This window comes from Halyomorpha halys, unplaced genomic scaffold, assembly GCF_000696795.3.
Source record: "Halyomorpha halys isolate HHAL.00 unplaced genomic scaffold, Hhal_1.1 Scaffold78.1, whole genome shotgun sequence".
Taxonomy (NCBI): domain Eukaryota; kingdom Metazoa; phylum Arthropoda; class Insecta; order Hemiptera; family Pentatomidae; genus Halyomorpha; species Halyomorpha halys.
In genome coordinates, this window is record NW_027108467.1 from 153224 (window position 1) to 174460 (window position 21237).

The following is a 21237-nucleotide window of genomic DNA, read 5'->3' on the forward strand; positions in this document are numbered from 1 at the left end:
GGAATACCTCCATGTAGGGCAGGTGCTTGTTATAAAGAGTGGAGAGAATCGATATAAACTGATATAAAGATTGTTGTTCCAGTAAAGAAGAAGACTGGTAGGGAGAATGAAGCTTGCCATCAATGACTGACTTGGTGGCAGCTGCCCAAGAAGTATCTCCGTGTAGGGTAGGTGCTTGTTATAAAGAGTGAAGGGAATCGATATAAAAATAAGATAATCATAAATTTATCACAAATAAAACACAATCGATAAATCGAATCCCTAAACATTTACGCAACCATTTACGCATATATGGAAAACATGTAATATATATTTTTTAATAATTTATTTATTGTAATATACAACTTTAAAAAAAAGAAGAAAAAAAAGATACAACAAGTAAGTATGAGAAATGTTTCAAACACTTGGTAATCTTGGGATAGAACCACCCGATGATGGAACTTTAAACATTGATTTAAATTAGATAGTTCCGTGGCCATCTTCTTTGCAGACGCCTCGAAGGATTATCGGGGATTGTTAAAGATGAGAGATTAAGTGGGTTAGGATGGGTAAGGAGTTTGGAATGGGAGGAGGCATATCTAATTCGGGTCAAATCTACAACGAAACGGATGTTAAGGTCTTTGTTGATGAGTTTATTTGTGACGTAATAAGGAGCATCTAGGATTTTGCGGAAGATTTTGAATTGTAAGGATTGGATACGGGAGGAATTTGATGGTTTGCTAGAACCCCAAAGCTCAATTCCGTATGTCCATATTGGTCTGATTATCATAATATATACCAATTTTTAGTAGTGAATAGGAAGTTGTCAAATAGATGTTGTAGTAATCGAAATCTACAACCAATTTTTTGTTGTTTCAGTATTGTATGGGGATTTAAAGTCTCTTGTCAAGATAATGTCCTAAGTAGCGAATCTGTTCAACAGGCGTTAGTGGGATATTCATAAAGGATCTGGTGGAATTAGTTAGGATATATTTTGATGCTCCAATGTTAGATTTATTTTGACACCATTTTTCAATGGATGTTATGTGTGTCTATAGAGTTTGTGATGCAGTAGTAGGGTCGTTATTTACAGACAGTGCACATGTGTCATCAGCGTATGTTGTTAGGACTGTGTTAGGATGGATTGGGATATTAGCTGTATAAACCGTATAGAGAATGGGACCTAAGAGTACCTTGGGGAACACCGGCGGACTGAGAAAAGAAAGATGATTAGGCTAGGATATAATTTACTTTAAAGGTTCAGAGAGGTAGGAGCGGATTAAAAGGAAATATGTAGAGGGAAGGAATTGACGAAGTTCATAGATTTCAGGCTCGATCGGAAGATTTGTCAACGTCGAAGAAGACTCCCGTGCAGTACATACCGCGCTCCAATATGGAGGATATGCCATCAACCACACAATGACACTGTTGTATTGTAGAATGGAATGTTCTAAATACAAACTGGTGGTCAGGAATAACATGATATGAATCAAGGATTGGATAGAGGCGTTTTAGTAAGAGTTTTTATAGGATTTTGCTTAATGGACAGTAGAAAGATGGATAGTTAACTATATAAATTATTTTATTTATTTTTTAACGATTTATGTACGTACATAGATGTATTATAGTTTGTACAACATATTATGATTAAATTTGTAAATACTATATTTGCTATAAAAAAATTATTGTTTTGTATATTTCTATTGTTTAGGATATAGGATTTCATCCAAATCTGTCTGTTAAACCCGGTTTCATGTATGGAGGTTTATATCCCTACATGGATGGACCTTTTGCCGCCACCCGTAAGTACTGGAAATGGGTATATTTTATGATCTTCTTTGAAAAATGTATCGAATTATTATATAAGGAATCATACCACTAAAAAAAAAAAAATTATATCATTTTGTATAATATATAATATCACAAAAAATCTACTCCGTTGTAATTGAGACATCACTTATTTTTGAGGATTATTTTTTTATTTTATTAAAGAAGGACGGTAAACATTGATGGTTTTTGAACATTTACGCATGCTTTTTGCATCAGTGGAAATGAATTAGGAAGTGCTTTTTTGATATATAAAAAAGGAAAAGCGTCATGATAATATCTCGACGATACTTAAGTGGTGCCGAAACCCGGGAACTTTGGAAACCGAAACAATTTTTAGTCTAAAAAAAAAATAAAAATTTCTTATTCTTTGTTCACTCTACATTATGGCCAATAGCGGAATAGTGAGAGGTGCAGTTCTAAACTTTGAGGAACTGAACTTCAACAACCCACCTCCAGCAGCAGTCGACCAACCTGTAACTACAGGGAACCCACCTCCGGCAGAGATTCAGCCACTACCGGAAGTATCACTAGCGCAAGCTCATGCCACGATGCTGTAATGGATCAAATTCCGCACGGAAATCGCCCAGGACTTAAGAAAGATCCATTTTCTGAAAGGAGGTGACCGATAGATTGGTCGAATAGATGCGAAGACATTCGAACACCTGTGTTAAAGCCACCTCAAATCAACTATATCTTTTTGTTGGAAAGCTTTAAAATGAACAAACGACAAACTGGTTCGAATTAAAACTATATTTAGTCAATTTAAACATTTTAAAAACTAAAACTAAAATAAACAAAAGATGATTAATGATGTATACAAGTAAAAATAAAAAGGCCTCTCAGATGAAAATAAAATAGTTATATAAATTATGAAGATGACAATAAACTAATTTAAAAATAAACAAACAAATAAATATATAAAATAAATACTGCACGACGAAATGTTGCTCCACTCCGAAAGGTCAGAGGAAGAGTGCTGCCGAGATGTTTAGGTCGCAGCTCTTGTTGCAAATAAATCGCTGCAATGGTCCAGAGTTGTTGTAGTGGCTCATCGATAGTCCAAACATGCAAAAGTTGTATTAATGTATTAGGCGAGTCGACAAAATGAACGCAGACAGGACTGGTTACACACGTTCATAGCCACAAATTATCCGGAACTGATATTAAAGTGGAAACACAGAAAAGGTCTGGTTCCGAACTGTAATGACGGTTAACTCGCTAAAAATGTCCAAACTATTAAATTATAATGGCAGACAGGGCTGCTTAGGCGCTATCATGGCCACTAATTAGTCGGAACTGCTATAGAAAACTAAGATGGTCGGTCCGTTGCTAGGTGACGCCTCTTAGCGACAATTATCAGCCCCTAGCAACCTGTCTCTATTACTCATTATAACACACAAATATAATTATATTTTTTTCTTTTCAAATAACTAAATCCGATAAAATTAATATAATTAAAAATAACCGTTATTAAATTAAACACTAAGACTAACTAAATATTATTTACAAGGTATAAAGATATTATGGCGTTAACAACCAGCTTGACAGTGAGGATGTGGAGGCTTTAAGGGCAGGAGCCGTTTGCAGGGTGAAAAGAAGTATCCTCAATCGAATTCAAGCGGATGAAGAGACACCTTGGAGCATGATCAAGGATGAAGAAGGCATTTGTAGGAGGACGGTGGGCCCCAGAAGAGGACATATTTATGATGATTAGAGAGGCGAAGAAACCAAGACAGTCTGATGGGGTGGAGAAAGGTTATAGATTAACTGGTCTATGTCCCAATGGTATCGATTCAATTCTTAATTACATTAGAAGTAAAAGAGGATGAGTTTCAATTTAATTTCCTATTTAATTACTGAATTAAAATGCAGAACATCGTATTTACGTATTTACATTTTCCACTTTTTGTAACGGATTGCAACATACAAAAGAAGACACAATAACACACATTTACTTATAGTAATAACATACTAAATACAAAGGTGCTTTAGAAATAACTTATAACTTAATAATGAGGTGTTAATTATTGGATGAAGGGAAGATGGTAAGGAGTGCAGCCAGAAAAAAAAAAACACAAATAAACAAAAACCTATTTATTTGTGCCGATGTTTCGATCTAAATTTATGGCCTTCATTAAGGTAAAAAAAAAATAATAACAACCCCTCTGAGAAACAAAAAATAAAGGAAAATAATAAACAAACAAATTTTGAAATATATATAACAATGAATTAAGTTAATCAGTAGTTAATTAATAACAATAGAAGTAGAATGTAATTGGTTGATAACAATAGAAGATGAAATATTATATTATAGAAGTAAGAATTGTACAAAATAAATAATGAGAAATTAAAAATGTTGAAAAAATAAACATAATGAAAGGCGATGAAGATGAGTGTGGAAATGTTGAAAAATGGTAAACAGTGTCTGAAATAATAAAAGACAATTTAAATTAACATAATGAAATGTATGAAAGAAAAATGATATAGGTGATAGAATGAGAAAGAAAAAAAAATTGTTTCAATGAAAGAAAAAATAAACAGTAATGAAATGAAAAAATAACTTTATTCTGGGGCATATGTTCCCTAAGAATAAATACATGGTTTATATATTAAGATTTTTATCTGGCAAATATTTACAAATTTTCAGATAGTAAAATGAAATTACATTGGTATATTGGCTTTACTACTGTTTATAATGTCAATCAATACATGCCTATTTATTTGATTACAAAGATGTGGAGGTTTGGTTATTCAATAAATGAAGGAATAGGTGTTGTTTAAAGGAAAGAATGGATGAGGACTGACGAATGGAGATGGGAAGAGAATTCCAGAGGGAGGTTGCACGTATGACGAAGGATTTGCTAAAGAAGGAGGTTCTACAGGAGGGCATATATAAATCATTCGGATGGGATCTGGTGTTTAGTGAGTGGATGGATGAACGAAGAGTGAGGAGATCTAGGATATAGGTAGGTTTTTTGATGTTAAGAACTTGGAATAGAAAAACACCAAGGAGGTATTGCCTTCGGGAGGTTGGATAGAGCCACTTCAACTCGGAATACCAGCGGGAGACTTGAGAGCGCCTAGGGAACCCAAAGATAATCTTACAAAGCATTTCATGAGTCTCTTCAGTCTCAACTCTAGTCCTGCAGATAGCCCTCCATACACCAAGGATCCGTAGTCGAAGTGGGGGAAGACGAGAGAGGATACTAGGAGCTGACGAGTGTTCTGAGGAATGGAATTACGGAATTTTAGGAATTGTTTGAGTACAGTTACGGATTTGCGTGTGATTTGGGAAATATGGTTATTCCAGGAGAGGTGTTGATCAAACACACCAAGGTTTTTTGTTGTAGGATAGAAGTGAATCGGTTGGTTGTTAAGGAATAGTAGAGGACAGTAAGGGAGGGTATGAAGGAGGCGCTTGGAACCAATAAGACTGGCCTTCGCCTCAGTAATATACATGAGTAAAAAATAAGCCAAAATGAATAGAGTGTCTGGAAAAATAAATGGAAAAGAAGGAACAAGGGAGAAGAAATAAGGAGAATGGGAAACAAAAAAGGAAAGATTTATTAAAAACGAAAGGAAGACTTACATTATCCAGCCGATATCCTGATTCATTAAATTTTAACTTCACCGATAGAGGGCGGGCAGTAAACACGTTAAACAATGGAGCGGTAACCACCCACTATGAATAAACATGAAAGACTTTTAAGATAAAATAAGGAAGAAGAAATGAAATAAAATTAAAGTTTAAAGAATAAAATTGAATAGATTGTACTTTTCTTACTTTACTTAGTTAACTGTCAGTTTTACATCACATCAGTGAACTAGTGTAAAAACAGTAGTGAAAAACAGTGTCAGTGTAATAACAAGTGATACTACTCCCATTAGAGCTAAAATATAGGTGAGTTGTCGCTTATTTATAAACTTTTAAGTGTATGTCTTCCTTAATACTAACAGCAGCCGTAGACTCGTACTAGAAATAACATGGCATTGAAGTATGACCGCCTATTATTACATATGTCAACACGTAAACTAAAATTATACTATTGTATAACCTCTCTTCATACAAATCTCTATTCTTGTCTCGAGTTACCACTATGAAATGAGATATTGTCATATGGTTATGTCCAGTAAAAATAGCACTAAAAAATCTCGAAGCCTGGGAAATACACCCAGAAATTCTCCAGCTAAACAAAAAAAAAAACACGAAAATCCATGAGAAATACACCATCTGTGACACTTGACAATTGATGAAATGGACTCCCAACCTGGCCCTTCTAATCCAAGCACAACCGAGGAATCGCCATTTTCCACGCCAAATCAATACGACGTATTAGCAAATTTACCAGTAGATAAAATGGAAGCGAATCAGACTCCCAGAGAACCCAAGCCACCGCCAATATTTATCAAAAATATTAAAAACTTTCATATTTTTTACTAACAAATGAATAAAATTGTTAATCCAAGTACATATTTATGACAAAGTCGCATCCATGATAAAAAAAAAAAAATCAATACCAGATACCTACAGAAAAATAATCAAATACTTAGCAGAAACAAAAGCCGACTATCACACATTTTAACTTCGCTTAATTGGCTAGAGAAACAAAACCGGCGACTCAGGGTGTTGAGATTGTGAGACCTTTTCTGGTGAATAACATGCATATATATTTTTGTTTTAGACCAAATAAAATCCCTGAGAGGGCAAACTGTGTTAGTGTGTTAGTCTAAATTAGCTTAATTATATATCATAATATAAGACATTAGTATGATACTATCAGGCAGAGCATTGGGGTCTCATAGGACTAATGGAAATTATGTGCTTATCTGATGTGTGACGTCTTCTAGTCGCTTTCCTCGTCAATGAGTGCGATGTGCGATATGGTGAAAAACACGTGTCTTCGCTTGGTGCCAGAAATAATGACAGGTCTGTCTCGATCGGTGGCTGGCCAGCAAGTCTTCGACTCTGTTGTGATGGTAGGGGTAGGCCAGGTTCTAGCTTGTATGGTGCATAGGCTGGGGGGGCATTGCAGTCGTGGCGTCTCCGGGGTCTTCCGGTATCCGCGGCAAGGGGGAGCATCAGAAAATGAGACCCCCGACCCCGACTGTATACAATTTCAAAAAAGAGCCGGAAAATTCGGATTAATTAAATCCGACATACCCTGTATTCCTCTCTCCCCCCAACGCTACTGATCTCACAAACCTCCTCACTTCTTTCCTATTCGAATTTAGATCCCGTATCACTCCACTCATCTCCTTACTTACAAATCTTTTTTTTTTTTTATAATAATTTATTTATTGATATTTACAACTGTATACACATATATACAACAAGTAAATTTGCTGTAGGTGACATAGTAACATGATAAAAACATGTGGAGAATCTACCCGATGATAGAACTCCAATAGCATTTCTAGAGAAGAAGATCTCGAGGCCATCTTCTTTTCAGACGCCTAGGAGGATTATTGAGGTCCTGATGGATGACTTGATTTGTGACAAAGTAAGGAGCATTAAGGATTTTACGAAGGATTTTGGACTGTAAGGATTGGATTCTGGAGGAATTTGATGGTTTAGTGGAGCCCCAAAGCTCAACCCCGTATGTCCAGATAGGCCTTATAATAGTCATGTAGATCAGTCTTTTGTAATGGATTGGCAATTTAGACCGTTTGTCTAGTAAATGTTGCAATAGTCGGAATCTACGAGCAGTTTCTTGTCTTTTTAATCTTGTATGAGGATTCCATGTCAGTCATTTGTCGAGATGTAGTCCTAAGTAACGGATCTGTTCGACAGGAATAAGTAGGGTATTATTAAAGGATTTTGTAGGGGAAGAGGTCATGGGTTTACGTCGAAGGGTAAATGTGATTTGGTGGGATTTATTGGAATTTATTTTAATCCTCCAGTTTTGGCACCATTCTTCGAGGGAGGTGATGTGGGATTGGAGGGTTTGGGATACAATGTAAGGATCATTGTTCACTGACAATAGACATGGCTTACAAATCTAGTATTCAATCTTATTCCTCCGCCAAGAAATCATTAAATAGCACCATTTAAGTTTTTATATTCTCCTTTGGAATGCGAATGGTGTTCGAAACCATGTTAACGAACTAGCGGCCTTATTACACAACAAAAATATGGACGTAGCCTCAATAACTGAAACTCCACTTACCACGAGACGACTAATCAACATACCTCGGTACCAAATTTATCAAACGGACCATCCCGATGGAACAGCACATGGTGGCACTACTGTCATTTCCTGAAGGAAACCCTCTTAATAATCCTACTTCCTATAGACCTATTAGCTTACCTCACAAAATTTTTTGAAAAAATCCTCCTAAAACGTATCCTATCCATAGTTGAATCGCAAAGTTTCCCTGCCCATCAATTCGGATTCAGCCCAAGGCACTCTATAGTTCAACAAGGCCTCAGAGTCATTGATTTTATCTCTTCAGCTCTTGAAAAGAAACAATATTGATCGGGTGCCTTTCTGGACATAGCGCAAGCTTTTGACCGGGTATGGCATGGCGGATTGCTTTTCAAGCTCAAGTCCATGTTACCCCATACCTTATACCTTATCATCCGTTCCTACCTCTCAAATCGCTCCTTTCGAGTTCACAGTGGCTCTGAGTACTCGAATATCTACCCGATCGAGGCAGGAGTTCCCCAAGGCAGTGTCTTGGGTCCTGTCCTTTACATCCTCTTCACTGCTGACTTTCTCATCAATCCTTACACGTTCCTGGCAACATTTGCCGATGATACAGCAATCCTATCCATCTTGATCCTATAACAACCTCATCCAATCTCCAAACACACCTCGCCCGGATTCAACAATGGCGGATAAAATTCAACGAATCAAAATGCACCCATGTGACTTTCACCTTCCGCCGCAGCTTCTGCCCATCTGTTTTTAAACAGGTAATAATATTTAATAATATTCCTCTATCCAGATCCGACATTGTGCGATATCTTGGATTCATCTTAGACAAAAGACTCACCAGAAAGCAACATACTATACTTAAAAGACACGAACTCAACAGACGATTCAGCCAACTATACCGACCGCTCAGCTGGACCTCTCGTCTCTCACAAGAAAACAAACTTCTAATTTATAAGCCTATACTCAGACCTATCTGGAGCTACGGACTTAAACTTCGGGGAACAGCTAAACCGTCGAACATCAAACGTATCCAATCCTTTCAATCCAAAATCCATAGAACCATAGTTAATCCACTCATTTACGTTTCCAACATAACACTACACCATGACTTTCATATCCCTTTTGTCCTTGACCTCATACCAACCAAATTCTCAAAATTCCACATAAACCTTTCTAACCATCCTAATCCTTTGGTTCAATCCTTATCAAGTTCCACCCATCCCTACTATATACCTCGAAGGTTGAAACGGCAGTGGTCAAGAGACTTATTGTAAAATAAAAATGGACAATTGGAGTTCTGGCCAAATTTCCCTCAAGTTGATTGTTTGAGGCTTTAGCGCACTTGCTCAGCCTCCAATGGCTCATTACCAGTGATGCAACGAAAGGGATGCACTGGGATCTAATGATCTCTGCTCTACCCCTCACACGTGGGGGATAGAGTGGGCTCAGGGATCCTCAGATCGATTGTGAAAACATTGTTTATTATAGTGTAAATGTGATTAGAGAATACTATTATTTTATTTTATTTATTTATTTTTTCATGATATTATATAGGATATGAAATATTTTGATTAAGTTCATTTTCTTTATCCTCCTGTTTGTAAGTATTTTAAGAGAGATTTTATTTATTTTTATGTTCTTTTTTTTTATTTCATTTAGTTATTTATTTTTCATTCTTATTTTATTTTAGTACGAATGTGATGGCTCATCACTATTACCAATTTCCCACAACTGTGTGGCAGATTGTAATATCTTTATCAATAAATAAAATCATTTAAAAAATAATAAAATTACTGTGAAATAAAAAACTATGAGAACGGTCAGAAAGTTGTAGAAATATATGGTTGGGCTAAATAAATGAGTGATGCTGAAGATGAGAAAGGTGACTGTAGAAACTAGGTCAGTAATACAACTATAAGCTAATATAACTATAAGGGTCAGTAATATGACAATAATGTAATATAACTATAAGGGTCAGTAATATGACTAATGTAATATAATTACAAGAGACAGTAATATTTTCTTCAGTTAACCAAAAACCATTCATACGTTATTCGTATACGGTATTCTTGTTAAGATATTGGGAACTGATGAATTACCATAGAAATAAAGTTGGTCTCCTGTATAGCTTTGTGATAGTCGTGGGGTTATTGAGTACCTTTATGGTAATGTCATGATTACTAAGTTCTTAACAGGTACTGGTTGAAAGAGTCCCAGACATCCGATACTATGGCGTGTGGTAATAGTCTTGGTCTGTTGGTGGGTCTTCTGTGAGGTCATAGTGCTGTAAGTGTTTAAACTTCATTTATTTTGAAATCAACGACGAATTAAAAAAAATAAATTTCTGTCCTTTGGTGACGGGGCTTACCAGTCTTTTTGAATGGATTAAATAACTTAGTCATCCCCAGCCTAAACTGAGTCTGTTTACTGGTTAATGGTAGATTAGTGCAATACTGGAGGTATAAAATAAATTCAAGAGTCAATATGAGATGTATTCAGTCACGGTTGGCGGTTCAAAAGACGTGAATGTGTAGTCAGTTTGTGGTCTTTGCAATGAAGTATGTTCATTCTTACGCTTCGGTACATCGCGGTTGCCTCTTTATCGTTCTTTTTTTATTTCTGGCTTTTTTGCTCCTGTAGTTTCGTCAGATGATGGATAGTTCTAAAAAGTACGAGTCAAATAAGAGAAGGCTACATATTAATATCATTGGTAGTGCGTGAAACCACCAAGCTGTTAATACCTCGAATATTTAAAAGGAAACAAGAAAGGTTATAAAGATTAAATTGTCATCACTTAGAGGTGTTTTTCAAAAGTTGTATGGACTAGAGTTGCAAGTGAGAAAGTATTGAAAAATACCGTAAATATTTCACACATTTCCTTACAATATTATATTCAAACCCTTAAGTAGCTTCCAATTCACTAATCCAACATTAGTGGTATAATTAAAGGGTTGCCTGATTTCAAAACGTAATTTAAAGTGGGGCAATTCTGGAATATCAATACAAAATAATGCAATTGGAAATATTGGATTGATTTACAATTTACAATAGTATTAATGTCTTAGCAATGAAATAATAAAAACTTTTAAGACAACTCAAAAGGATTGTAGATTGCTTTATTATCCTAGTGCAGGGAGCAATTTTAATATTGGAGGGAAAAGTGACATCATTATCAGAAAAGATTAAAGCATAATAACACTGAAACTGTGGACGGTTCTTATTGGATGATGTAAATAAAAATATACGATTTAGTTTTATGATAAGAAAGTACAAGCTAAAAGTATAAAATTTAAATTACAAGTAAAATATTTCAAGCAATCCTGTTTCTACAAGTAGCTCCTTGTACTAGTGTTTGGAATATTTACTTGTATTTTTAGTATAAGTCTCAGTTGTAATATTGTAATATCATACTACCCCGGAAGTTAATCTAGACTAGGGTTTTTTGGAGAAAATTATGAAATTCGAAAACCGGTTTTTTAGTAGAAAACATCGGTTTTCAAAAAAGTTCTCGGTGAACTACAAAATTTGAAATCCGAAATTAGTCAGAAATAATTACACGCTATAAAGGCACGGATTGAAGAAAAGAGAGATACAGTATTAGTTACACTTATCCTTTATTTACAAAATTCTCAAACTGTTTTAACGAAATCTTCTAATAAATTCTTTCCATTAGCAACGAAAAGTGACATTATTAAGTTATCCGGACAAATATTATCAAGATTATATAAAGATTACTCTACAGGGGAAGAATGTGATATTCAAAAACTTGATGAAAGCGATATTCAAGAGGCAGTTAATGTTTTATTGAAACATGCTATGGAAGTGGCAATTAATAAATATTCAAAGGAACCGGGAGAAGTGACTTCCTCTACTCAAACTCTAAGAAAGGAGTTTTTGGCCCTGGAAGCCACAAATAAAAGGACAAAAAATTTAGAATTATTATATCAGGCTTTAAAAACGATTAAGCCTAGTTCGGTTGCAAGTGAGAAGGTATTTTCTATTTCGGGGAATTTTGTGAATAAACTAAGGATACGGCTAAATAGCAAATCGATAAACGTCCTCTGTTTTCTGAAATCATATTTCATTAAACAAAAAAATAAATAGAATATTTAAATTTGTATTGAAATTGGCCGAAATAGAAAATACTCGGTCCTTTGCTTAATTGTCTTTAAAACTAAAATTGATTTTAATTAGTATGTATGCATAAACATTATTTACTCTTGCCTTTCGGCTTTGATTATAAATTACATTATATAAAACACAGCTATATATTTTCTAATTGTTTTTAATAAGTATCCATATGTATCTAATAACATTGTTTTTTTGTAAAAAAATAATATGGTTATTATAAAAATATGAAAATATATTCTTTCTATTTATTTGAACCCTTTGCTGCATAACTCGTTTCACTATTATAAAAATATTTACATCCTTACATGTGAAAATTATGCATAAACAATGAATAATTGTTTTTAAAGTTATTTAAAGTAATTTAGTTGACCAAGATCAACTATTATTTCTTTCTTCTACTAATTGCATAAAAAAACTTTACTATCAATAAAATTGAACAGTAAATAATTTCAGTCAAAAACTGCTTTTAATCATTCTAAATTTTCTGTTAAATTTTTTTATAAAAATTCGAAACCGGTTAAAACCGGTTTTCTGGAAAAATTACTATTCGAAAACCGATTTTCTAAAATATCGGTTTTTGTATAAACCCTAATCTAGACCGAAGGGGTTAGGACCATCAAATATAGGGTTTTGAGATAATTAGGACGAAGCATGGTCAGATATAGTTGTAGTAGAGGGTATGGAGTTTTGAATTTTAGCTAGAGCACGTGTGATTGCGCAACCTTGGGCTATTACCTCGATTCAGTCAATCAGTGATTGTAAATGCCAGTTGGGTAGCGAATGACTGTGTAGAGGTGGGTTATCTTCATGACTGTGTAGAGGTGGGTTATCTTCATGACTGTGTAGAGGTGGGTTATCTTCATGACTGTGTAGAGGTGGGTTATCTTCATGACTGTGTAGAGGCGGGTTATCTTCATGACTGTGTAGAGGTGGGTTATCTTCATGACTGTGTAGAGGTGGGTTATCTTCTTCATTACCCTACTTGCCCAGAAGGTCTCGATAATGCGTGTTCGGTTTATAAAGGTAAGGTAGTTGACAAGGAAGATAGGATGAGACTAACGAGTGACATCCGGTATACCTCGGAGGATGGTAACCTCGTAACCTACCGGGTACTATTCCGATAAACACGAGGGAGGAATGAAGACATAAAGGGTTGCTAGCCTCCAGAGTCATGCAGGAAGGTGCCTTTGTCCTGCCGGGTACTATTCCGACAGAGGCAAAGGTGGTACGTAAGCCCGGATGATAGCTAGCCACCGGTGCTTACGAAGGGACAACTGGTAGAGTAGAGAGATCATGTCAAGGGTGAACAAAAAAATAACAACCATTCAGAAATCATTGTCGGCTATAAACTGTTTTTTTCCGAACCCTCTAAAACAGAAATAAAAAATGAATTAGTAAGTGCATTACTGTGAAAAAGAAAAGTAATTCGTGTTGTGTCTTACCTTTTACTACCTTTGGTATTTTAAGGTTACCTGTTATGTTTAATATCATATATGAGCAACCCATTCTAAAAAGGAGCTGTTTTAAGTCCTGAGGTGAGGGGCCTCCTCGTGTGGTATCGCATATAAGATAAAAAAAAAACATTAATTAATAAAGACGATAGATAATGGTGAAATAATAAGAAAACAGTCAGAAGTGTGAGGGAGGGGGTTGGGGTGCATCAGAAGATGGAGCTATGAGGTGATGTTAATAGGATTTTTGGAACCTTTCCTGCCCTGCCACCTCACAGGAAGGGGGGATGGAGTACGGGGATAGTACGTCTTTCCAGAGATGCCCCTCGACATATCTTCTGTAGTGTGCTACCGAAACTGTCTCAAGCAGAGGCTGTGGATCAATGATCTTCTCTGATCTATTATGGGTTCTTTAAGACCCTTATTTATAGGCCTAGTGTATTATTCAGTGCGTTATTTTGGCATCGTTTATTTATTATTTTATCGACATCGCGAAGCAATATGTACAAAAATTAATAATATGTAAAAATAACAATATTTCTTTTATAAGATACAATAATATATAAATTTCAGAGCTTAGTTGAGGCTTGAGGTGATGCGCTCTAGTGGATTGTGGGTTGAATTATTTGTTCCTCTCATTACAACTGCATCAATCTATTGAGTATCCAAACAACGTTTCTTTTAATTGCTCAATATACGTCTGACATAATAAAACCTTTACTTTAAATGAGGAAAAGACTCCTTCTTACAAACTACTCTATCAAATACACCCTAATTAGAATAACTTTCTTCTGTCATAGAAGCCGATGAATTATGGAAAACGAAGAGAAAGGAGCACATTACATGTTTGAAAAAATCACACGTAGACAGTGAATATTTCAATAGTTTCGTGAAAAGCGCCGATAAACTGGTCGATTTGATGTTGGCTTCACCAAATGTGGATGCACATCATACAACTATTCAAGCAATAAACGGCGTTACTATGAGTAAATTATTTATTTAACCATAGCCTGTGAACTATATTGTAACAAACTATAAAAAACTTATCTAACTCTGTTCCTCTTTTTCAGAAACTCTTTTTGGGTTTGAAACCAATATAGTGGAGCATCCCATGGTTACGAAAATAATGATGCTGTAAGATATAAATTCAGATTCCAGATTAGTTGTTTCAAATATGAGTTGTGAATTGCTTAATTTCTTTTATCTTCTAAGAAAACACTATTAAATTTCATATTATCACTTTTACTGTTATGGTTTTGATTATTGTTTATTTATAATACACAAGGTCACTATAATTACAGAAACATACTCTTTTGAACTAAAAACTTTTTAATACATTTTTTATGTTTTCTCGAACTATTATTTTTCCATCTGTAAGAGAACTAAACTTTTTCCTTGTGCGGGACAATACCAATTCCTCATGTATCTCAAATATATACCTCATTCAAAAAGAATTTATTTATTAATAAATATTACAATCTGCCCCTACGTTGTTGGCCAATAAGTAATAGTAATAACAGATCACATTCATACTAAAATTAAAAATAAAATAAAATAAGAAAACAAATAAATGAAAAAAAAACTACCTAGGATCATACCTTTATATATGGTCATCGTAGCACTGTAAATGAGGCCCCCCAAAACGCCCCCCCCCCCCCCATCCAGCTTAATCCATTGAGTGATATGGTCACCTCTACCTTTAAATACACAAGGTGAGGAGTAGCATCAAATCGACTTCTTATCCACTCAAAAAGAGATGCTACCTCTTCATCTGGTTTAACACTCTCTCCTTCGATATCGAGGGTGATAGGATAATCCCTGTCCGTGGAAGATCTTATGAGTATGGTGTGGATATTGGTAGCCACCATACATGAAGGCAGAGGACATGTCAAACAGGATCAATAAGACGTGTTTCTTCGCCCTCTTCTCCACGTCTTTACACACTTTCAACAGCACATCCGTAGTTCCCTTTCCACGGGTCGAGCAGAATTGCCGTGGATGGCTTGCAGCACTTAGGATTGGTCTAAGGCTGTGGGCGATGATGTGGTCCAGAACCTTACTAGCTACTGGGGACTAGGCATATAGGTCGATAGGCTTTTGGCGTTTCCATATCCTTGCCACTTCCCTTGTACAACAGTCTCAAGTCATATTCCTTTAATTTCTTGGAATGTGACCCTTATCTTAACATTCCTAGTCTCTGCACTAGGCGTACCTACGCCAAGCTCTTAGTATTCTCTTTTTAACTACGTCAAAGCCGGCGTCCACCATGGGATCGGACGCACTCTCGGCTTCGGCGTAATACTTGCAGCCTCGATAATGGCGCCCATAAGCATTGCCATAAATGAGTGGAGTATCTGACCATTGCAAGAACTCCAATTGTCGATTTTTATTTTAGAATAAGTCAGTCTTTTGGCCACAGCCGTTTCAACCTTCGAGGTTGATTGAAGAGATGTGGGGAACTGGATAAGGATTGAACCAAAGGATTAGGATGATAAGAAAGATTCACATGGAATTTTGTAGCCTCATACCTACAAGGACAAAGGGATATAAAGGTGATGGTGTAAAATAACTAAAAAATAAACTATTAAACAATATCACTTGTTTTCAGGTTTGTTGATATAGCATCAATTACTATGGCCACCCCGAAATTAATAGGTTATATATTGGCTATAATACGACCTTTAGATTTTCTAGTCAGTTGGGAATTCTCCAAATTGCGAAAACTGGTAAATATATTATTATTAATTATGCATCATAAATAAATAATTAAATAATGAGTGCCTTTATTTAATATATTTTATGTTGATTTAGATTCTGAAAATGGTAAATAATGCGGTGATGTCCAACCCGTCTCCTCTTCCCGGTAAGAACAGCCATTTCATTTACGCACGTTTAGAGCATTAAGAATTGGTACATCTGTTACTAATGACTTAATGAATTAATAAAAAATAAATAGTTGGTCTTAGACACTTTTTTCTATAATTAATATTCCTAATTTGTTTATTGGCGCTGATAAGTCCAAATATTACCGTAATGTTATGTAGAAGAGCCTGAATAGTTTGTAATTGTAGTTATACATTGATGCAGTTTGGCAATGCATCTCCGAACGTATGTCTACATCTAACATTATAGATGACCTAAGCCAAAAATCGAAAACCTATCGACACAAAGTATTATTTCCATTTATCATGTATGCCTTTTGTATCATAGAACAGTATGAAAAATTATAACCCAGTTATTATTTATATAGTATTGCTCGTAGAAAATGCACAGAGGTTTCTATCGGATACACTGGGTACTATGTGTACGCCACCAATAGTTCCTTCTAAACTTCTTTCGCCAGTAACCTGATTCATCCAATTGGATGGGGTAAGTAGAGTAAACTTTACTTTATTTAATTGACTATAGAAGATACATAGTTTATGACATATTATATACAACTGCTATATTGAGACTGTTATATACATTTGGCCTCCTATAGTGTCCTTCGACACCTCTGTTCAACCCTATAGCTCATTTTAGAATCTGAATGATCTTATCTCTTACGTAAAGAGAAATTTATATTATAGAGGATAAGAGAATAACATAGAACTAGAGGAGAGGGTTGTCTATGAGAAATATTTCAACGAATTTGGAATGAATAGAACCAATATTAGTGCGAAAGCTTCATGCTGTACAGCAGGTTTATTCATGATGTTGTGTTAAATGTAAAATGTTTAACCATGTTAAATGTTATAAGGATAGTCAGCAGCTCTATTTAAAGTCATGTTAAATGTTAAATGCATAAGTGCTTCTAGCGGATTTTCTGAGTAACTTGTTTTATAACCTTTCCTTCCAACAACTTCATGTTTTTTTTTACTTATAAGTTCTTCTAACTTGTGAGGTACAGAATCAAGATGAGCTAATTGACAACTGTTATTACATTATTATTATTGTCATGCATTGCTTTATCAGATATAAAAACATCTAAAACAATACTAACCCAGAAAAAAAGAAACACAAACTACGAGCAAGTAACCTAATACGACAAGCAAAATGATGACAGCTGGTTTGTCAGCTCATACTCTCAACCATGTTATATGTTATATCGTTTTAACATGGCAAAAGAAGGAAATCGTTTCTCCATTTAACATGAGTTGACATTTATCAAGCTTTAACGTTTTAAACTAAAGATATGAATACCACTATTACATACTTCGATATGAATAACACTTTTAGTGGGTGTAAACCTGTTGAGGGGAGGCAAAGGAGTGTGAATCTAATGCGGTGAGAATGTGATTCTTGTTTTGTACCTGGAAGTTTGACTAGTATTCTCGTGTTAGGAGTAGGTTTTATATTGCTGTTCATGTTTGTTCAACACTTCGACTATTTAATATAAAACATCTATATTTATAAACAAATATTTTAATACAGCCCCAAATTACTATATGATGACTGCCAATACCGACAGCTCTCCACAACTATAGAACGATCTTCATGATTGGATAACCAAGAGCGTGAAAGTCGTATGTCTTTTAATCAATGACGGTGATGTGTCAAATCCCATCGTCGAAGAGTAGGTGCCAATTCAAGAGGTGAGATACTTGACATCAGAAGGCCCAGATAATGCATGCTCATTAGGTTAGTATGTTGGCAAGGAGGTGTATTGACAGGAAGAATGGCTAGTTTTACGGGTATTCGTCGTAAATCCTCAATTTATAGGAACCCCACTCCGTAAGGCTTTCGCTTACGATCCTTACAGGAACATGTACTCCTTCTGTAAGGTATTTGCTTAGTTTAGCGGGTAATCAATCGGGCGGGTATTCATTGTAGGTCCTTACGAAAGTACAGAGGGCTTAAAGGCTCGGTAAGTTCCTTATGATCGGGAGCCTTTTATTTATTTTTTTAGCATATTTTTATGGTTAGCACACATATATAATTGTTTATAGAACAATAAAAATATACAAATCTCTGAAGGGAGACAAGTAAGCGACAGCAATTATGATTTGGGTTTCATACGAGCAGAAAAACAAATTTTTATTTGAGAAGGATTCTCACTGCAGCTACGCTTGTCTTCTCACTGCCAATCCGCAGTTATACAAACAACTCCGAGTGCACTGGGTTGATGATCACAGCCACTCCCATCGATCTACGTGCGACATTTTATCTAACGCTGGCCAGTAAGGCATCATTAGTGGTCGAGCACGTGACCAGGCAATGGAGAGACATATATGAGCTTGTGACGTCAGGTTGCGTTATGTTATTCACGCTGTGGATTTCACATTGAGGGAGCACCGAAATGAGACTGAAAAAAAAAATACATCTCGGATGTGTAAATCCGAAACTACTAATGTATGTTATCACTCACAAAGGAGGTCAATCCCTAGGATTGTCACACTTCGGTTTGTCAACTTTGTGGTACTTCTGGTCTTGAAAACGCTACCGGGAAATGCTGCGTATAGAAAATTAGCTTTTAGTGGATCAGAAGATTCTATTGTAATCCTGAATGATTAAAATAATCCACATCTGGAATTTCTATAGACCAAATCGATCAAAATGTATTAACCTATTCTAATCAGAAAACCTTTTCTTTCCGTTGTCCCCTTCAAACATGTTTTAAAAATTATTCAATTGATTTATCTCAATTAATGCCAATTTTTTTCAAATACCGTCCACTCTTAGCAACCTAATCAGTATTCTAATGTGTAGATCTTAAGCCTGGCATTAAGATGAAGGTGCACTTCATGCACTTATTGTTTACGTCTCGGTTGCTTGGTCGCCTCAAGTTGGCTCATAACAGATCTGGCTTTGATTACTTAAATTATAGACAAACTAATAGTAGCGGTAGCTAAGCCTTGTACATCCTTTGTCCTAATACAGCGTACATTAAATTATTCCGTCATTTTGCATCTATTTCTTATAAATATTTCATTTCTTTGTTCCTATTTGTATAAACCTGGAGTTACATGAAAGAACCACAGGCCCGATTCGGTTTATAACCATAGTATGTAATGCTTGATTTAGATAATAACTTATTTGAACTATTTTTCAATAATCTTTTAATTTTTTTTTTTTTTTTTTTAAGAACCGTGTCTATCAGTTCTAATAACAAAAAGAAATAGAAAAAATAATGGAAGTGACACCACACTAATGAATGAGTTCCAGGAAATGTTCTTAGCTGTATGTATTAACATTTTCATATAATTAACCCCTAGAAATATAAGATTTCATGTGTTAATACGATGTCTCCATATAATTTATATATATGTATAAGTTACGATCTGAGTCAGCTGTTACTTCGATGTCAGCTGACTAAGAAGGTCAGCTGATGGAATGTATATAAATAGATGTATTGAACCCAATAAAGCCAGTATGTTACAGCTGTTCTAGCGTGTTAGATCTGATTCCTTCTTCTCTTTTTTTGACATTTTCTTTCGACACAACTGGTGAACTTTAGATACCGGATTAATATTTGCTTTAAAGAAGAATTTTTTATCGTACTTTTCTCAGCTTTCAATTTTTTTTTCCTATTCTCTCACTTTTTTTTAAATAATGGCTGCCAACAGTATCGTCAGAAAAGCGGTCATGAACCTAGAAGCTTTAAATGAAAATGGGGTGCAGAACCCACCTCCCATGGAGGTGACTCCTCCATCCCCCGGAGCTTGCCCCACTACCGGAAGTTTCTCTTGCGGGAGCCCACGCCACAATACTGAGTGGATAAAAGTTCGTACAGCAACCGCCCAAGTGGGTTACAGTGATTGACCTCTTTAGCAAAGATGTTTCTGGTTCCAGTTCTATGGAGTACCGGAAATGATATCGTCTGATCCGGGGCGGGAGTTCGATAACGCCAATGTCAGGGAAGAAATTAAGGCTTTGGAGATAAGGTGGTCTAAACACCCCATGACACTCTAAGAACAGAGGGGGTTATAGAGAGGCTACACGGTACGTTAAGCGATCACTTCACTCGCAAGCTCCCAGCTAGATAAGTGCCTGGAACCAGACGAGGCTATGATAAGAGCTATAGTAGCCTATAACCACTCCGTGCATACGGTAACGGGATTCGCTTCATTTGAAATTGTGTTCGGACATAGAGGGCGCAAACGCGATTATAGAAACACGGTGATCGACGGAGAGGAGATCGTCGATAACGGGATGGCATTGGGAAAAACGTTGGATAAGGTGAAGGAGAGAATCGAAAAGGAGAAAGCCATACGTGTGGCACGACATAACGAGGGTGTACGTGACATTGAGGGGAAAATTGGTATAGGGACAGTGGTTGACCGTAGAGTGAGCTCTACCGCCTTTCTCAGGTCCTGGGCAATTGCCGTACGGACCTTTATCCATTCTAGCGTCGTGGCATGAAATTGCGCTAAAGAGACTTCTGGTAATGGTTGCATCACCTGTGGAGGTGGGCTGGCAGCTGCTAAAGCTTGGTTGACTGCAGCTTGAGGTTGATTGATTTGATTCATATTCTCTAGATTCAGAACGTCTTTTCTCACTAATCCGTTACTGGTCATAATTCAAAGAGAACAATGAAAAAAAGTGTGTGTGTGTGTGTGTGTGTGTGTGTGTGTGTTTTTTTTTTTTTTTTTTTACGAGGGTCGGTGGAAATCTTCAAAAGACACGGATAGGCCCGTACCTATCCGTGTGTGGGATTTTTACCCACTAAAACCACCGCCCTACACCTGTTCATTCCTCTCCACGGGACC

General features: G+C 35.9%; 1 protein-coding gene across 1 annotated transcript in view; it reads left to right on the forward strand.

Annotated features, from left to right (window-relative positions):
- The window catches only part of LOC106692931 (cytochrome P450 4c21), a 55213-nt gene that overhangs the window by 19681 nt on the left and 14295 nt on the right, over nt 1-21237 (forward strand). The window contains exons 4-9 of the mRNA XM_014439194.3: nt 1691-1781; nt 14350-14535; nt 14620-14683; nt 16158-16275; nt 16361-16412; nt 19614-19708. Coding sequence (XP_014294680.1) covers nt 1691-1781; nt 14350-14535; nt 14620-14683; nt 16158-16275; nt 16361-16412; nt 19614-19708 — 606 coding nt within the window. The remainder of the gene's footprint in view (nt 1-1690; nt 1782-14349; nt 14536-14619; nt 14684-16157; nt 16276-16360; nt 16413-19613; nt 19709-21237) is intronic.